Source organism: Acanthochromis polyacanthus, chromosome 7 (assembly GCF_021347895.1).
Source record: "Acanthochromis polyacanthus isolate Apoly-LR-REF ecotype Palm Island chromosome 7, KAUST_Apoly_ChrSc, whole genome shotgun sequence".
NCBI lineage: Eukaryota > Metazoa > Chordata > Actinopteri > Pomacentridae > Acanthochromis > Acanthochromis polyacanthus.
Genome location: NC_067119.1, coordinates 14,053,215 through 14,072,680, shown reverse-complemented (window position 1 = coordinate 14,072,680; position 19,466 = coordinate 14,053,215). Strand labels below are relative to the sequence as shown.

The 19,466-nt window shown below is 40.1% G+C and overlaps 1 protein-coding gene across 2 annotated transcripts in view; it reads right to left on the bottom strand.

The window, feature by feature from the left end:
* Positions 1 to 11,038: 11,038 nt before the first annotated feature.
* The window catches only part of commd10 (COMM domain containing 10), a 57,516-nt gene continuing 49,088 nt past the window's right edge, over positions 11,039 to 19,466 (bottom strand). For both annotated transcript variants that reach the window (XM_051950430.1, XM_022192297.2), the window contains 2 exons: positions 11,977 to 12,036; positions 11,039 to 11,683 (listed from right to left, as the gene is read on the bottom strand). In XM_051950430.1, coding sequence (XP_051806390.1) covers positions 12,014 to 12,036 — 23 coding nt within the window. In that variant the 3' untranslated portion in view covers positions 11,039 to 11,683; positions 11,977 to 12,013. The remainder of the gene's footprint in view (positions 11,684 to 11,976; positions 12,037 to 19,466) is intronic.

Genomic DNA, 19,466 nt, shown 5'->3' with positions numbered 1-19,466 from the left:
ATTTTTGCTCATTTTTGAAAATATTTAGAAGAATTTTCTTGTCAAATTTGAGGGATTTTTCAAAATAAAACTTTTAAGGAAAATTTTTATGGAATTATTGGAATTTTCTCCTGAAGGTTTTGCAAATTTTCAGAAATTTGGGGAATTTTTTTTGCTGAATTTTGGGATTTTTTTTCAGACAAGGAAACAATATTTTTTTTGGCCTTAAATGAGAGGATTAAGGAACAAGATGATTAAAAACATGGAATCAGTTGTAACATGTGACAAGCCAAAAAACAAAAACAATCCTGTCAACTTATAAGTGATGCTTTATGTGTCATTCTTCTTCTTTGGAATCATGTTTAATTCTACTAGAGCAATTTATCTGTGTGCGAAAAAGCTTGGAGGGAGTGTTTTTCCTTTATTGGCTGCTTCAAACCCATGGTGCTGGCCCTTTTCAACGGTGAACTCAAGCTTTGAAATTATTCTATGTTCCATTCAAAGTCATCAGACCCTGTTAACAAAAATAGTAATTTTACTTTGCAGAAAATTAGAGTTGCATGTCTATCACTGCATCAATCAATCATTTTTGTGTGTTATTGTGTGATTTCAGTATTTTAACACATTTACTTGGATCCAAATTAATGTGATAAAACACCAAAGTCATGCAATAACAGACTAGCAACTCCTGTGTTCTGCTCAGTAAAATGACTCTTTTTGTAAATAGAGTCTGATGTCCTTGAAGGATGTGATATATCTGGTTCAGTTTCCTGTCAGAGAAGGCTGTCTAAGGGCAAGCAGTGAAAATCTTCTATATATATTATATTTAAATAGATAATGATCCTTTTAGCTGCTCACTTTTTAGGTGGTTAAAAATATATTTTGTGCTTCTAGGCTGATCAGTTTCCGGTTATCGGGATCTACTGTAGATAATACAGTACCTCACTGAAAAGGAATCAAAAGGTCCTTTTCGTTTATGTATTTCTGCCATGGATGTCAGAATAGGGCGGTGTTAGACATCAAAAATATCTGACATTATATTACATTTTTCTCTTTTTTTACTGTAATAAGCTACTGGGGCTGTTAGATTTAAAGCTGCGTCTTCATTTTCATATCCCACCTTGTGATGATATTGACTTTTTAAGTGTAAGATTAAGCTTTCTCCTATCATCACAGTGCTCTGTGTTATCATGCGTGTAGCTATCAATATTTAACAGCTGTTTTATTCAAGGGTTTAACCATCTTACAGAGGTGGCTATCTGACTAAATCTGCTGAAGGTGGTTCTCATGAATGAAAAATGAAAAGCTGCTCATCTGAGTATAAGTGAGGGGGTGAGAGTGCAAAAGGTCACTTACCTTTAGATCATGTCAAACATCATATTGAGGCAAGAAAAATAGGATAAGTGCATTCGCAGAAGCTGAAAGCAAAGATGAATCTCCACTAAAGTAAAGAGGACACACAGTATCTAGGTTTCTATTTCACTGACTGATGCAGACCACCATATGTGAGACTAACCTGCTCCAAGAGCACATATAATACATCAAAACAGAGACAAAACTGTCGAAAACAAACACTTCTTATGCTACAGTAGCAAAATTCCCTCATTTGGGCCAGGTGCACTTTGTCTGTGCCAAGGTCGCTCCATAATATCATATCGGAAGATCAAAACTGCGGCTTGTTTATTGGAAAATCTGCCCATCTGGCTAAGCATCACGGCTGGCAGCAAGATGAAAAGATGACTCACAGAAATAATGTTGGGGAGTGAGGGGAAAGCAAACGATGTGAATCATGAGTAAGGCCTGGCAGGTCCCGATTGGCTCCATAATGGAAACCAGACTACACCGAGCCAGACTAGGCTGGGTGCCCAGCGCTGCCACCTAGGGCAGTGGACCAACAGAGAGGCGCTAGCTGAATGAGTGTGCCTATTCATTTTGCCAACTGTGCAGCCAGCTAGGCAGAGCATGGAAGCAGAAAGACAGAGACAAGGAGAGATGAGAGTTTGAGGAAGACATCATGGTCATAGCTGGAAGGGTTTGGAAGAGCAAAGACTTTGAAAAAAAAAAAGGAGGACAGGAAGTTGGTTTTGAAAGAGATAATGATGTATGTGCTTTGAACAATGTGGACAGCAGGATGGCAGCAGTGGTCTGACCTTTAAATGGAGAAGCCTTTGTGGTTGTGGAGCCTGTGTTCTTAGTTAGAAAACTTTGACAACCTAAAGCAGTATATAGACGCTTAGCACACTTTGACCCCATTAGCTATATACCCTTCTTCTTCTGTACACTCTACATTACTTCTCAAAGTGTAGGATGCTTTTAATACTACAAATTGCTCTCAGTTCGAGCCAGGACAGCATGGAAATCAAAAAAATGCATAAAATGAGCAAATACCAAATCAAAAAACATAAAACAGCTATGATAAAAGACACATGTACAGATAAAAGAGAGCCTTTGTGGAGTGGATTAAAGCTGCGTGTGAATATTTGCTTAATTACACATTTGTCGGCGTCATGATGCCAGCTGTATAGAACTCTGTCAGTGTCACCAGAAGCAGATTGTTTAGTTTTGTCCCAGGCTTTGCTAACAGTAACTGCTGGTGGCAGAAACATTCATTTGTTTTTTTATCAGAGTCGTAAAATAATTGCTTGGTGATACTTTTAGGAACTACTGTACTGCCGTTTGAAGAAACTTTGTTACATTCCTGGAAGCTCTGAGCTTTGAGCGTTTGATACAAGAACCTCTCAGATCCACATTATATTTAATTCATGATGTCCAACTTTGAACATTCTGTGTCTCCTGAGTTTGATTTCCTGAAACTTTTCCTAAGAAATGCAGGACTTATTGATCGCTGCCTCTCATATCCAGAATCATTATGACGGAGATCATTTTTTATATTTGACAATAATGAATAAAATGAATAGCTCTCTGCAAGGCGGAAAAACAAATCAGTGAATTTGTGCTTTGGAAGATGGTTAGCAGCCACATAAAGCACACATGACTTGTAGCTAATGGGATTAAAAAAAAAACTGGAGAAAAACAAATCATTAAGCAAATTCAACTCTTGGAACATGTTGATGTTACGGCAACATCGACTTATTAGCTTTAGTGTTATTGACATTCATTCATGGTGCTTCAGCATAAGCTTGGACTCACAAACTATTACTGGTGCATCTCTGTGCATGGACAAGCAGCTCCTGGGGCAGAGAAAACAAAGATGTGGGCTAATTTTAGACATGATGCAGCACAAAGTGAAATGGCACATAAAATCAGACTTCTGCTCATGGATATGCTGGTTTTGTAATTCAGCAAAACCGATCTGTAATACAGGCTGACGTCTCATGCAGTCACATCTCAGGTAGATGAAGCAGATAAAAAGACAAAATGAAACTTCATACAAAATGCCAGAGCAGTTTAGTGATTTTTTTTGAGACAGCTGAGGGCCGGTATGAAGGAGGAGAAGCAGTGTGGCTGAAGGGGACAGAGGCAGAAAGAGCTATAATAACCCCAACCAGAGGAGCTCTTTGGTTCTGAAGATACAGTGGAGAAAAGAAGCTTTAAGGGGCTGGGTGTAAAGTGTTTTTATCTGTTCAGGAACCGGAGACCGCTGGGTCAAACGGGGGCTCGTGGCTGGGTAGAGAAGATAGTGAAGTTGGAAAGTTAGTGGGAGAGTGTTGGTGAGATCATAATGTTAGGAAGAAAAATGAAGACAAGATTCGAGGAGACGCTGGGTGTCCCAGTTCACCTCAAGAAGATGAAATGAAATTCCATTCAAGTCAGCAAACTTCATATAAACATGCAGGGAAGACGCTGGGGTTATAACTTTTTCTGTCTGTGCCCTGCAGCAAGATGCAAACTCTACAAGGATAATAACAGAGTGTAAGAGCAGAATTACCGCCTGGTGGTTGTATGCACTCAGCCAGCTAGTCAAGTCGCAGTTTACATCCACGTCTGTCCACACTCACAATATACTGTATGGAGTAAAGACGTTGACGTGTGTAAGTTCACTGACAGAAATAAAAACTGAGTCAAATTCCTTGTAAGAGGTCACACGCTCGGCCAATAAAGCTGAGTGAGGACAGCAGATGGTGCTTCAGTTATGAATGGTCCTGTAAAGAAGACAGAAACTCTGAAACATGAAAGTTTTTATGCACATCTTCAATTCAGCAGCACAGAAGATCTGTAAAGTCACCCCAGTCTCAAGGTGGATTAGTGTCACTGGTTCAGTATCTAACCGAACGTGAAATACGATCACAATTGCTCCTTCTGTTTCTGACTTATGGTGTTAAATAACAAGAAGAAAAAGTGTTTTTGCAGAACACTATGATGTAACTGTGAAGCCGACCTTTAACCTTTTGGATTTAAGATGCCATGACTTCATCGTTTTCATCCTATTTGACATTTGCGTGAAAGTTTGTCGTAATTAGTGCGTGGATTCTTGGGTTTATGGCCACAAATGTGTTTTGTGGTGTCACAGTGACCTTTGACTACCAAATTCTAATCAGCTCATCTTCCAGTAAAGACTTGTGCCAAATTTGAGGAAATTCCCTCAAGGCGCTTGTGAGTTATAGATAGAAGGGGATAGACAGAGGGACAAACTGAAAACATCTCCAGACACAGTCAATGCTGCAACAGAGGGAAGCCAGAGGAATGAAATGTGATCATTTAAAAACTACTAGCACTATCAAAAAAGTATTTTAAAAAAAGTCCTCCTGGAAAAAAGTCCCTAAATTCAGTCAGTAACAGCTCCACAACTGCGTGGCCAAAATGAACCCTGGGCTCTATAGATAGGAGAAACCTTGCAGAAAGAATCACCAGTATAGAATAAGATTTGAAAAAGTGCAGGATTAAAAACACATTTTTCACTTCTGCCAAATTAAAACGATTACTTATGTGGAAAACAACAACCTTAATACAATAAATCAGTAAATCTCCTTCTTTTTTGTTGTTTTTTAATTTGCTCTACAAATTTTCTGCATAAACTGCAGCTCGACCAAATTTGATGCAATGGCAACAGGAAATGAATTACACTGATGCTGCATTCTATCACAGCAGAGCTCGGCGGCCTTTTCATTAAATGTGCCACGCTCGGCAACCTTCTGCAAATGCTGGTGGGTTGAAACAGCCAGGTCCCTGTGTGCTGACTTCCAGGGTGGAAAGGGTTCAAATTCACTTAAGCGTGTACTTTAGCATGCAGCGCGACTATGCAGCTGCAGAGGCTGTGTGTTAGTTAGTGCGTACGACGGGGAGTTAAAGGGAGAGGAGGTGTCACAGAAAAGCCACAGTTAATGACAGCAGAGTTCACAAAGCAACAAAAGTAACTGAAGTGCAAGGTTCAAAGGAAAAACGAACTCATTTCATGAAAAGCTATCAACCTGAACTTTCAAAAAAATACACCGGAGTGGGTGTAGCTTTTAAGTCAGGCCTTGACAAAGCAGCGTGACACTGCTCTAACTACAAGACTGCACCAATGTATCATCAGTTCAAATGTTTTTTTAATAACTGGTGCTCAGTTATCCATCTTGGGCGTTTTGTGTTTGTCTTAAAGTTGTATGCTAATCTACTGGTTTAAAACTCACCACATTTTGATCCGTGCCAGTTGGGCGGGGATCATGACGCATCGTTTCCCGGTGGCTCCAGCTGACAAGAGGCTCTTAAATTACTTCCCCAAAATGCCTCAAACACGTCACAAACGGGCTACAGGGGCACGATGACACAGCCCTAAATTGTGGATTAAGAGAACAGAGTAACCTACCCTATTACTGATATATTTCAAGGTTGGTATCCCAATTTCTATCTCCACTGACTGCTGCGGCAACTTATTTCTACACTTCCTTAGGAAAGAGGTAGTTAGAAGCCAAAAACAGTCCAACTGTGAATCCAAAGTGACTTTTCATAATTTAGTTATCCATTATAGAGAGCACTGCGCATAGATTCTGTGTCACAGGATAAAACTCTTCACTTTCGTGTTAATCATTTCTCCTAAAGATGAAAAATGATGTCAAAATAAATGCAGGCTATTAAGAAAAAGTGGTGACAGAGCACTGACGCTGGTTAATGGTGGTGCTGATGTGAGAGGCTGCTCTTTCTCAGAACAATTATCGCCTGACAGAAAAAAAAAAAGTGCTTCTCATTAAGTGCGGGTAGCTTCGTGTTCTCAGTTTTTGTGAGCAGACAGTTTCTGCTTCATACATTTGTCACAAGGAGGCAAAGTGATGGGTAAAATAAAAGAATACGATGGATTTGTGCTGCAGAAATGAGCAAAATAAGTGATAGGGAGGGTTGAGGAAAGAAAGAAAGCACTTCAGACTCAACAGTGAAACAGGAGGAAAATGCAGCTTCATGTCATTCACAGGTGAATTTGCTTTTCTACAGTGAAGACGTGTACAGTGTCTGAGAATGCTTCCAATGTTTTATGGCCTTAGGAGAGATTATACTGTGGTTGTCAGCTTTTGACGGTGTTTCACATTTTGCGTTATCATGCCTGAACATGCCTCAAGAAACACACATCAATTGGGAAACTTGCTCAGATATTTTTGTGCCTCGGCTATTACAAGATCCTCTCTTCTACTCATGCAGTCTTGCCTTGACAAAAAAAAAAAAAAAAAAAGATATTTCAATTTAGGATTGTTAATCTCAGATCTGCCCTACCCCTACCTCCTGCGTGAGCAATGTGATTGGCTGCTGTCAGATTGACTGAAAGTGCATCTATTCAGTCAGTCTGACAGCAGTTAATCACATAGCGTGAAGGAAAGGAGCAGAAAAGACCAGCCTACTAACTATTATTTATGATTTTAAACATAAAAAATAAACTAACTGTTGTTCTTGACTGAAGCATAATTTGAGACTTGCCTGTGTCAACTTAACGTTGTTGCATCTTTGGTTCCCAACTCTGTTAGACCAAACTAACAGCTACTCTCATTCTGTATTCTGATATTTTTCTGTGGTACAAGTTTGCTTATGTGTCAAAAGGATGCAAAGTAATACTTGAATGGACAGTTTCCTCTTGATTGCCATACCTCCTCCTGCACATTAGCTCAACAGTCAAACAGTCATGTGAACAGAAAACACTTCAACATAGGCTGAATCTTTAAAAAAAAAAAAAAACAGCTCTGGAAACATGGAAGTTTGGAGGTAGGCTTAAAAGGTCCACCACTACTTTCTGATGCAGAGAGCAACATTAAGTATTTTAATAACCAGGCACATGTAAGAGACAAAGACATGCAAAACAGATTGTTCTCCACACAACACAGATTTATTGGGACTACCTCTCTGCTATTGTTCACTTTTTATTAACTGCTCGTAGCCTGCTTGTCCGCGGTGAAGGGTTGTTTCTCATGAAAGCAGACTGGTGTTATCTGCGGATTAATACTGTTGTTGCCGTTGTTCCTCTTTTGCAAAAGACACTCGTGATCTTGTCTCCTTTGTCGTCAGAAAGCAGTGCTTGTCAAATAGGCACGAGACAAGCGTGGCGGCGCAGAGAGTAGACAGCAAACTTGTTGTACACACAGACACAAACTTGTAGTTCTTTATCCACAGTATAGCCATGAAGCCCTCATGAGTGTTCTCACAAACGAAATCTTCAGAGTTTTCTCCCTATTGTCACTTAGCTAGCAGAACAGTTGCAGCTAGAAATGTTCAATATATGTACAAACACTTTTTTAAACTCAGTTGGCTGCATTATATCACCACTCAATCAACAGCTTATAGCTGTAGAGCTCCAACTATGTTATGTAGTATGTTTCTTCCATATTAAGTCCATTAAAAGACAGAAAACATCATTATTACCATGTAACTAACAGCATACCAGGCTACAAAAAAGAAAGACTAAATTCACATGCGTTCACTTGCAGATGGATGCATTAAAATGATGCTTAGTTTAAGAGGAAAAAAGACTATAGAGTCAGAGAATATAAATATTTGACCAGAACTAAACAATTAACAATAATGATTACTACTTTGTAATCTCTCCTCTAGCTACATCTTACATACAAGAAGTATATTTCCATTATGAATTTGGTAAAAAGTGAAGCTGGCTGGACAGAAACACCAGTTTAACAAACAAACATGTTTACTGTCACACCAGCTTGAAATCAGTTCACTACAATTCATGTATTTGGCAGTAGAACGCAAGTAAATTTGTGTTTTCACATGGAGTTCAGGCACATTTCCACATGAAAATTTGTAATGGTGACCACTTGCCAACAGTCCAACAGTGCATCCCCACTAAGCGGACCACAGAGTTTAAAATTGAGAACTTTATACAACCCCGTTCTGCTGAATAGGAAGCACCATCAATGGAGCTTTCTTGTTCGTATCAATTGCCTCAAACTAAACTGTCCGCATCCAATGTGGACCCTGCACAACCCGCAAGTCACTGTGTCGGGAATGATTTTCGCTGTGCCATTTTCTGCTGTGACCAAGCACTTAACAGGGTAAAGTAAGGTTATGTTGCTTCTGATTTTCTCAGTTTGGCTTTCTGTGTGGCTCAACAACAGGAATAATCACGGATACATCTTTTTTTACAAAGCTTCTCTGTCTGCCATACATGAGGCTGGAGGGGGCGTAAAAATTTGTTTTGAATGGTGGAGGGCATCAATTTAACACAGGAGGAATTAATAACTAAAAACAAAGATTTATATTCATCCACAGTTTTGGGAAGTGAACACATGGGGTGAATTCTTTGCTGGCTTTTGTGCATCCTAGAAGCCAGTTATCAGTGTCTGTCATCTGTGGCCCAGCTCAGTAAGCCCTAAAGGACCACAGCCACATACTGAGGTAACTCCTTCAGAGACTTATTAAAACAGGGAAAGTACAGAATCGCCCAACTGGGTGCTGCGCAAAAAACACTATGTGTCCTATGTGTTGGTGTCCAGCGGAACTTCGTTTGCCTCATAACACACACCAGAGCATGTAAACAGCTTTGACAAGTACATGCAGAGACCCAACTCACCAGACATAAATACACAGACACACACACTCCTCTCATCGCTCTCATTGGGACTCTGTGTGCTGTGTTCTGCCGGATCTCAGTGTGAGTCTCAGTGTGTGAGTCTCTTTTTTTCTCGTCTTTTTTTCCCAATCAGCCATCTCTGCTCGGCCTTGCCATCTGTTCTCCATGCTGTGGAACACGGCGCTCCCTCTGGCTGCAGGCGTTTTCACATGGTGGCAAAAATTGTCAACTGGAGTTAGGAAAAAAAAAAGAAAAAAGAACTGAGGATAGAAGTAGTTGAAGACGTGGCCCACGACACCACGGTTCAGTCATCCAGTGAGTGATTTTCTAATTTTGTGCTACAGATTTAGTGTCTGTATCTGCTTGTTTTTGTTTTGTTTTTCTTGGATTGTGGTGTATTTGGGTACGCGTATGCATGTGGGTGTTCATTTTTCCATTCAAAAAAAATGTCAAGATTTAGTCTCTGACAACAATTTCGTAGGAGGAAAAAGAAAGAGAGCGCTGATGGTTGGCTCTTTTCTTAGTGAATTACGCCACCTTTAAATATCTCTGAGGGTGGCAGCTGTAAGTCGGTTCCCATCGTAAAACAAAGTTCATTCATTTTACAAGGTGGAAGTGGGAGTGATTTTGCTGTTTGGTTTAGGGTGTATTTATGTTTTTATGTGCTCTCCACATGGCAATTATCCTATTAACACAGCTTGTCACCTGTTAAGGTTTGACACAAACAGCCCACTGAGGCCCTACCTATTGAAAATGTACCTTGTGAACCATTTTCAGTGTTCCTAAAACAAAGAACCAGCTAAAAGAAGTACTTCAATTACACAGGAGATTAAATCTGCAGAATCCCTTATTTACCTTGATCATTTATCCATCTCTGCACTGTTTATCTGGGTCTGTGAAGGCAGCAGCAGCAGCAGCAGCAGCAGCAGGCTAAGTACAGTAGCATTAATGCATTTATCCCTGACACCCAGCTCCTCCTGGGGAATCTCAAGGTGCTCCCAGGCCAAGATGGGATGTATTACTTCTTTGGAGTGTTCTGCGCAGGCCTCTCAGTGGGACTCATCCAGATTACCTCCAAAATGAAATGCCCAGGAAGTATCACGATTAGATCCCCAAATCACCGCAACTGGCTGCTTCTAAATGTTAGCATGCCTCACCCTACAGCTAGAAATGAGCCCAGACACCCAGCAAAGAAAGCGGATTTCTTTCCACTTTGCTCATGGTGTCATTCTCCATTTGGCCAACTATTTTCTCTCACTGATCCTGGGTTGGGTCATTCAAGACGTCCGTCTTCCCGGCATTGTTTTCCAGCTTCTCCTGTGGGATCTCAAGACGCTAAAAGGCTGGATAAGGCATGTAATCCCACCAGCAAGCTCTGGGTCTATCCTGGTGGCGTCTCCCAGTTGCCAAAAAAAACTCTAAAAGAAGGCACTCAGGAAGCATCTTAATCAACCGGCTCCTTTCGATGTGAAGGAGCAGTAACTTTTGCAATCTCTGCCTGAATGTCCGAACTCCTTAACTTCTCTCTTAGGCAGCCAACTAATGGAGTAAATCCACTTTTGCTACTTGTACCATCCTTTAAATTGTTAATCATGTGCACAGACATGATTTAGAACATGGGTCTACTGACAAGTCAGTTGAGACACTTCATCCTCTTCTTTAAAAATGCAAGCGACAGACAGGTAAGCAAGTCAGAAAGCTACAGTATGCAGGTGAGAACTGGTCAGAAAAGAATTCGCAATTAACCCCTATGTTACATTTACAAAAGTAAGCCCTTTACTTTGATAAAAAGCCAAACAGAACAAATGGAATAAGTGGCAAGAGAGGAGAAGAGTTGGGTTGGGTTTACTACATCTCCGTGGGAAAACAACACTTGGGGATCGGGGAACTTCTTAAGCTTGGATTCAAAAATGAGGAATTTATGCACAAATGCACATAAGGGCAGGTCCGTGAACAAGGACATATTCATGAACTCACATGCGTGCACAAACACTGACACACACACACGCTGGAGGTCCGCTGTGCCTCCCAGAACTCCCATCTGTTGAACCAGCAGTCCAGGTTGGTCTTAATGAGAAATAATGAGCCTTCACTAAATAACAACAGCTTGGATGGATTTCACCTCCACTTCAGATTTTATTAGAACGCCATGAATTATAGTTTACTCTCAAAGTTACAAAATCCATTTGCTTCCATTTAAATATATCTTGGTGTTTTTCTTCGGGTGCAAATGAAATGTTATGATAGCTGACAATTGGCACATTTTTTGTAGCATTTTACAGCTTTTAAGTAATGTAAAGGGCAATCAAGCAATAATTTACCAGAGACTCTAGAAAAATGTTCCTAAGGAATTTGCTTAAGCACAATTTATAGTGACAATGTAGAGAGGAATTTCCCACCATAAAAATTCCAAGCACAGTCCCATTTATCACACTGAGCTGCCAGTAATGAGCACAAACCTGGATTAAAAGGAGCTCAAAAGGGAAAGAAACTCCTCCCTTCAAATTTGACATTTTTCTCGAACAAATCAAAGAAAGAATGGAATCGCTAGGCCGCTGACAGCTGGCATAGCTGTCAGCAGAAACACTAACAACATGGTGTGTGTGTGTGTGTGTGTGTGTGTGTGTGTGTGTGTGTGTGTGTGTGTGTGTGTGTGTGTGTGTGTGTGTGTGTGTGTGTGTGTGTGTGTGTGTGTGGTTGTACAGAGAGCACCAGGCCTCAAGTTAGGGAATCCAACTGTCCTTGTATGATTTCAAGCTGAAAGAAAGAGGAGAAAAATGTTGAGCTTTGGGGAAAAAAGTACACAAAAGAAGCACAGACACTTAAGAAGAGGCAGTAAAAGTCAGAAAGAGAAAGAAAACCAGACAGAGGAAACAAAATGCATCAAGGTATGAAGGAGACAGGTAGGCAGACAGATTTTGTCAGGCCAAGGTCTGCCAATCAGGACGAAATGCAAGAAGAATGCAATGCACTGAAAAGATATAGCGTGCAGTATATGCAAAGTGACATGAAAGTGGTGCACAGACTCACACAAAACATAACAAACAGACCTTGTTGTAGAACTCAAGCAGCTCCTGGTGGTTAAACTCAACGAAGACATTTTCCTGAACCTGGAGAGAGACGAGTGGAGAGAGATGAAAGGTTAGAGATGTCAGAGAGGCATCCAAGTGATGGGAACAAACAATCCAACAAATAAGAAGACCAAGTTCAGAAATATACGAAAACAACAGCAGCGATAAGAGCACATGCGTAAGACTCATGACTAGACTTCTTTGGCTGGCTTCTTGTGCTTTCTGTATATATATATAAAAAAAAAACCTTCATTAATTATTACTACTCTCTGGCCAGTATGTACTATCCATCAGAAAAGAGTGTTTAAAAATACACTGAAGGCAAAGTCACTGTCCACAAACTCATGGAGAGAACAGCAGCAAAGCATTCTGTTGGCTAACTTTATAAAAAAAAAAAAAAAAAAAGTTGATTCTGGTGGTATGAAACAAAATCTGTACTAAAATGCTGCACATGGACAAGTGCAACAGTCATATGGGCTATTTGGACAATATAGTAAAGTCTATAAACTATTTTCCTGCTTTTTATGTAAAAATTAAAGACAGTCAACTAATCTCTTTCGTGACTAATCTTAAACAGAAATACTCCATCTTATAAAACACACTAAAGAAGCCTTTTAGAGTGCATAAAATTTCAAAATAAGTGTGGAAAAAATGTGCTAAACTAAAACTTCTGACATTTCAATTTGCAAATATGTTGATAAGAAGCTAAACAAAGACTTGATCTTTCTGTTCTCTCTTTTACCTTCCTCAAAACTGGAGCTATGCAAGTTTGAAGATCGAAAATAGTGGCTGTTATAAAACCAGCAAAGAAAATCAGCGATGGAACACATAACTAGAGCAGAGATTTTGGCAAAATAATGCATGATGTAGTTTGTGTTTTATGATGTTGGAATACGTAATTAAGATTTATGACGACTGCTTCAATATTTCTGCGTTTGCTACATCTGTGTTCAGTTTCATGACGAATGCTGTGTTAATTCTGGAATGACAATTTATTACTATAATACTGTAAGTGCTTATTCTTAGGTGCACCCTGGAGCTTTTTGCTTTTTTTTTTTTCTCTCTCTCTCTCTCTCTCTCTCTCTCTCTCTCTTTCTGAAAAGACTACATGCTTGGGAAAAGCACCAAGGGAAGCAGGGCTCCAAATAAAAACCACAAGAAAAACAGGGCAACCAGCACTGGACTGTTACCGTCATCATTACCATCATCAGCACCCCATCAGAAAGACTGAACAATAATCCACCCCCGTGATCAGGTGTAATGGCGAGACACTTTATCTACAACCATCATTGAGAAAATGGCTATAATGTGTGAAATGGTTTCTGGGTAGCACAGAGTGAGGAGGGCAGTCTTGTCGCCAACTAAAGTGCACTCAGCGCTGTTAAACTGAATGCTGATAATGGCATCAAACTCCTTGTAGCAGTGAGGAGGGAAGAAAGAAGAAATAAATGGAAGACAGACACAAACAAACAGATAAAAGAAAGACTTGTGCGATTCTACGCTCACATCTACTGCTCTCCTCCCTGCAGTTTGGCGCTTAGAGACTAAATGGCTCTCGGGGGCTTGAAGCGAACTGGCTGGCTGGTTGGCTAGATGGGTGGGTGGATGGAAGGCCACGTGTCACAGCAAATTAATGGCAGAGATATTAATTAGAAGCTACGTTAAAAGTCCATAAAGGGGGAGCAGAGAGGGCTGCTATCTCTTGTCAAAGCCCCTCACTCCCCAGCAGCTCCAAAGCACGAGGAAAATGTAGGACAGCCTTGAAATTAGCTACGGCAGACGGAGCGCTGCAAGGACGGCCCAACAGGTAGTAAAACGACTCGTTAAAATGTTGCTAAGGAGTGAGATACAATGAAAAGACGATGCACATCAAAGTAGCTCTACAAGGTGACGAATAATCCTCAGAGGAAACGAGGGTGCGGTCCTTAAATGATTTGATTTGAAATGAAAATTGTGCGTACAGTTAAAGCGGTTGAGTGACGAACACAGTGGACTTCCAGCGGCGCTAATCTGAGTTTCAGTTCACGCCAATCTTCTTCTATTGATCCTTACTGTGGAAAACACCACTATAATGAGGAAACCAGTGCTGCATAATAATTCATTTGGGATGTGCTTGGGTCACAGCAACTCTGCCTGCCTGGATGGGAAAAGAGAAATAAACACTCGTGAGACACCTAATCTGTGTCTGTTATTGTCTAACGGACGTGAGACGGGTCAACTAAAATGCAGTTTCTAGCAACAAGAAAGTTAACACCACAAACCTGACTGTCGCGCTTTCTGTTTGTTGCACAAGGATTGAGGATGAAAGTGTGCTTGTGCGTGTTTGTGCTTATGTGAATGTGTTTTCTAATGAGATTTTCAAGGTACTGCTGGGCTGTGTGTCTCTGTGTGTGTGTTTGTGTGTGTGTGTTTGGCCCATCATATTGTTCCTCAGGGTTGAGAATTTACCAGGCAGTAACCCAACAAGCCTCTGACAGATCTAGGCTAACACTAATGGGGATAGGATGCATCATTCTCATCATCACAGCCCTATACAACCACCACACACACACACATATACATACACTTCTTATCTGTCTCAGTGCCAAAATAGTGTGTGTGTGTGTGTCAGGATACAGAAAACAGGATTAACCCATGAAGATCATCATAAATTCACTTGCATCTTGGTGTTCCATATGCGCTACATGTTCGACTACATTGCTACAATAGAGGCTACACACAAAGGGAGATCAAACACAAGAGAGAATAAACTAACAAAAGAATAATTGAGAATGAATTAATAAAGGAAAAAACAAACTCATAAAAGAAATCAACAAAAGTTCTCCTCACTTATCCTTCAACTTTCACTGTTAGAACGCTGGACTAAATATTCCATTGCAGCTTGCAGAACACGCCTAATGGCTTCTGACAATTCTTGATGAGACAAAGTCTGGAAGGAATAAAGATGCTCTTTAGGGATTACAGCATAGCTCTTTGGGAGGATACCACCATGATAACTCTTTGGTGTCTGGATACTTAAAGTAAAATGACTGAGATGGCAAACAGTACTTTTCACATCTTGGCTTTCATTCCTATTATTATTAGTAATACTGTAACCATCAAGTTCATCTGGTTGACTTCTACTGAAGCTCGTAGGATTATCCTGACCTGGAGGACTGAGAATTTACACAATCATCAAGGTAGTTTTCACAATCTGTGAGTGTGATCCCACAGCTAAGAGGGGTTGAAGAGGGGTAAACCCACACTGTAGGGTTTTAACCAAATGTCCATTTTTGACATAAAACAATTTCTTTGGAAGAGAAAATAAAGATTAAGGGCAAAATTATTACCAAAACTGACTGTTCTTGACATAGTTTCAGCTTCAAATGAGAAGTTTACTCACTGTTGTTGCTCATAAAGGATTAGTACTGAAAATCTGGGTGTGCTCAGTTTAAGATTTACTTAAAAATGGTGATAGGCATCTTGTGTAAACAACGGCACTACTCACAACTGACTCTGGATGTGCCAACTTGATCCACCACTCTGGTCTACACTGAAATATCCCCTAAAAATTACTGGCATGGAATTCTGAACATGATCCATAGATGATGAAGCCTACTTTCTTTAAGAATTCTAACTTTTCCTTCATCGCCACTAAGGGGTTGAAAATCTTGTTTGTTTTGTGAAATGTTCCAGCAATTATTAGATGGATTGCCATGCATTTGGCACAGATATCTGCTGTACCCTGAGGATGAATCCTAGTAACTGCAATGGTCCCCTGTCTTCTTATCTAGAACAGCAAACACATCCACAGTTTCACTTAAACCGTGAAATATTTAAAAAATATATATATCAAAATCGATTAGCACAAATTTTGGTTTCTCTTAATCTCTAGTGCCACCAGGAGGCACAAATTTCTTACTTAGACTAAAATATTGTGACAAATGCTACATGGATGTCCATGGTGAAGGTGAACTTTGTTAGTTCCCTGACGTTTAATCTGGTGCCATTATCAGGTCAAATTTGTGATTTCTACAGTACTTCAGGTTATCTATGGAACAAGTCTGTTTTCTTTTCCAGCCTCACATAGTCACGAATGTGACTGCAGGCTCTGTCTTGTTCCTGTGCAGCCTATCGGAAAGTCTTCATTGCTCAAGAGTTTTGCCCTGTCTGAATCTCAAAAAGTGCAGTGAACTGCAATGAACACAGTCCTCCTGGAAACAGAAATGACACCAACACTACAAAAACAAAACCCAAATTGAAGCATATTAAACCAGAACTTGCTTTAAATCTGGGGTCGACAGCCATTAAGTTCAAAATAACCTTTGAACATGCTCCTGTCAACTGTTTTCAAGCTTCAGGAAATCTAGCCTGTGATGGGACACTTTGGTCAATTACAGGTCTTAGCAGAGAGGAAGTGCTCCTACTGACCTTTCTACACAAGTGTAGATGCTGTGCTTGATTAACTGTTGTTAATAATTCAACAGATTAAAAATAAATTAATCAATAGTGAAGAAGATGAAGGACAGGCATGGAAGAATATGTTTCGTAGATTAGCTGAAGTACTTGGTTGTGTCTCCCACAATTTAATGAGAGTGAAGACAGCAGTTTGTTCGTATTTAACACTGTCGCGGCCCAATGAGGCAGTTGCTTGGGCAACAGATAGTTTCATGTTAGGAAGCGGAGTGCTTTATGGGGATTTGGCTCTTAACGGACCGCCATGAGAACGACTTCTGTAGTGGTTAACGCCTTCCAGCCAAGTCACTTTTGCCATGAATGTCATTTATCTGTGATTAAAAATAGCTCCATTAGCACTTAGACTATGGTACTAAATTTACTGTATCTTAAAAATAAACTGATTACTGATTGATAACGCTAATGACTATCAGGTAAGGAAACTGTGGAAAAATTTGCATCTCTGCTATTCACGTCTTCAGAAGGTGAAAAGCCTGATTTAATAGTAGAAATTTCAGTAATGAAAGTTGTTATTACAGCATTGGCAAGAAGTTAAAAAAACTAAAACTCAGAGAGGAATTCATCTGGTATCATCTAGATCAGCAGATGTTCTGCGCTGGTGTTACGAAGAAGGCCATTAAATAATATTCAACTTTAAGAGGTTTGTTGTAGTCTTGAACCAACCAATAAATGTATTCCAACTGATTAAAAAAAAAAAAAAAAATATCACACTTTCAACAAGTGGTGCTTTTATCCCATCAAGTGGTTACTGGTCAATTTAGACTGCAGCGCACAGCACAGAGTAGTAATATTCTTACACCACAAGGAGTCAGCATTAATGGGGCTGGGTGGACGCAAAAAGCACTCTTCATCAATTCTTTGCCTCAGTGCAATAAAATATGGTTTGGATTTGAAACACACGTCAAAGCGGTGACATCCCCCCCCCCCAATTGCTCCGCTGAAACTGACTTTCTTACTTCTGACTATCAAAAGCAAGTAAAGACATGGTGAGAGTAAGGCACCGGAGAGGGAGTAAAATATGACAACGGGGAAAGATTGACAAAAACAAAGAGGGCAAAGTAGAAATAAGTGACAGTGAAAGGCGGAGAAGAGGACAAAGTGAAGACACTCAATGACGGAGAATGATAGCTTAAGTAAAAGAGAGAAAAACTGTGATAACTTTGATTGTAACAAACAACCAAAAGCAAACTCAGCAAACATCACGCTATAAAGAATTTAGTGACACACACAGTGGGTCTTATATCCACAAATTTGAAACCAAATGTAATATAACACAGCTGTCCATAAATTCACAGAGAGAAAGAGAGAAAGAGAACGGGGCATCAGAGTCTGGGTGAAGCTGTCTGCTGGGTGTAGCGATTTTAAAATATGCATGGCAAAGTCGATACCAGACAGATACGAAGTGAAGCAAATCAGGCTCAAGTGTCGACAACAAGTGCCAATCAATCTTCCACAGAATAGTAAAATGACGTGTGTGGTTATGTAATGGTTTGAGTCTCTTGGAGAAAGGTAGTGAAGTAAGTAAGTTTCTGAGTTAGAAATGTCAGTAGGAGCACATACTCAGACCTGTGGAGAGGTGCAGAATTCAAAAGCTGCTGCTATTGTGCTATATTCTCTTTTACAAGTTTTATGTTTCACTACATTTAAAGACTATGCTACTTGGAATCATTAACAGGTTACAATAAGATGACAAACATCTGTTCTTGCATTTTTCTCTTGTTTCTAGCACATTTTGTTTTGCCTGTTTTTTGTATTCTGTCTTAAGACTGTAAAAAAAAAAAAAGAAATAAAATAAAGACAGGGTTCAAGAATCTAGAAAAACCTGTTTCAGTGACACATCAGTGACGTATCAAACACCAAAATACCAAACAATGACTTAATCCTGGATTTATGATAATATTAGGAGGCATGATTACACAATTCAAATAAAGATAATGGAGTTAACAGATGGATGAACTGTCATGCAGCAAAGTCATTTTTAAGATATGTGCTCTTGTCTGTGTTTTTCTGGAACACGGTGCAATAAATTCTGAGCTGAGTTCAGTTTTTTTTGTCAGATGACCTTGTGTGTTTTGGCCAGGGCCAGAGGTAGGAGGCAGGACCCCTGCGTGCAGCAGCTGAATCGTAATGAATGAAGAAGCAGCATCTTCTAATGCAGAATACAGTCGAAATAAACATGGCCTAAACCTAAGGGCACGAGGAAGTTCATGCTACTATATGATCTATGACTATATTCATGACTACCACATGATTACCCACATCAAATGTTCATCTTGCAAACAACATCAGCTGAGTCTCAGGCGCGCCGAAAACAATACAGACAGAATAGAAAACCCGATCCCTGTAGCGGTGGATAAGTTTGTTTCCTCTGGGCTATTTAGGCACCCATGTGGAGGCTCATTAAACTTGAGACTGTCACTTTATCCAGAAATTATGCTCCATTCACACCAGGTCTTAATTAGCAGAAAAATACATGAAAGCTGCAAAAACAGCAGCACTGACTACGCAAAGTGTAAAGTATGTTAATTTTTGAGGCCTTGCTCTGTCCCACTTGGCATCACAAATGGCATAAACGTTTCAACACATATCTTGAGTCCAGCGGTTTTGGCGGTTCTGAGTGTTTAAAATTAAAAACACAATTACGCTACCACAATTAGCACCTGTTCCAAAAATGACCACGATGTTCATCCCTGCGTCACAAAAACAAACAGATACAACCAAGAGTGGACGGGAAAGTTTAGAATAAAAAAGGCCTCCTCCTGTCTGTGCTCCTTTCAATGTGACACCAGAACAGCATTAAATCAGCATCAAAGGAGAGGGTTGCTGTAAATTCACCAGCTCAAGTGCTCTGCAGGAAGATATGATATATTATAGGTCCCCTGTGACTTTGTTACATTAAATGTCTTCTGTGACTATAAGCTCTTTGACAGTTTTGTCCAACTGGAGCGCTCTGCTGTTGCTGCTTGGTCACTGGCTTTTGCCTGACAGGGAGAAATCTTGACACTGGAAGACAA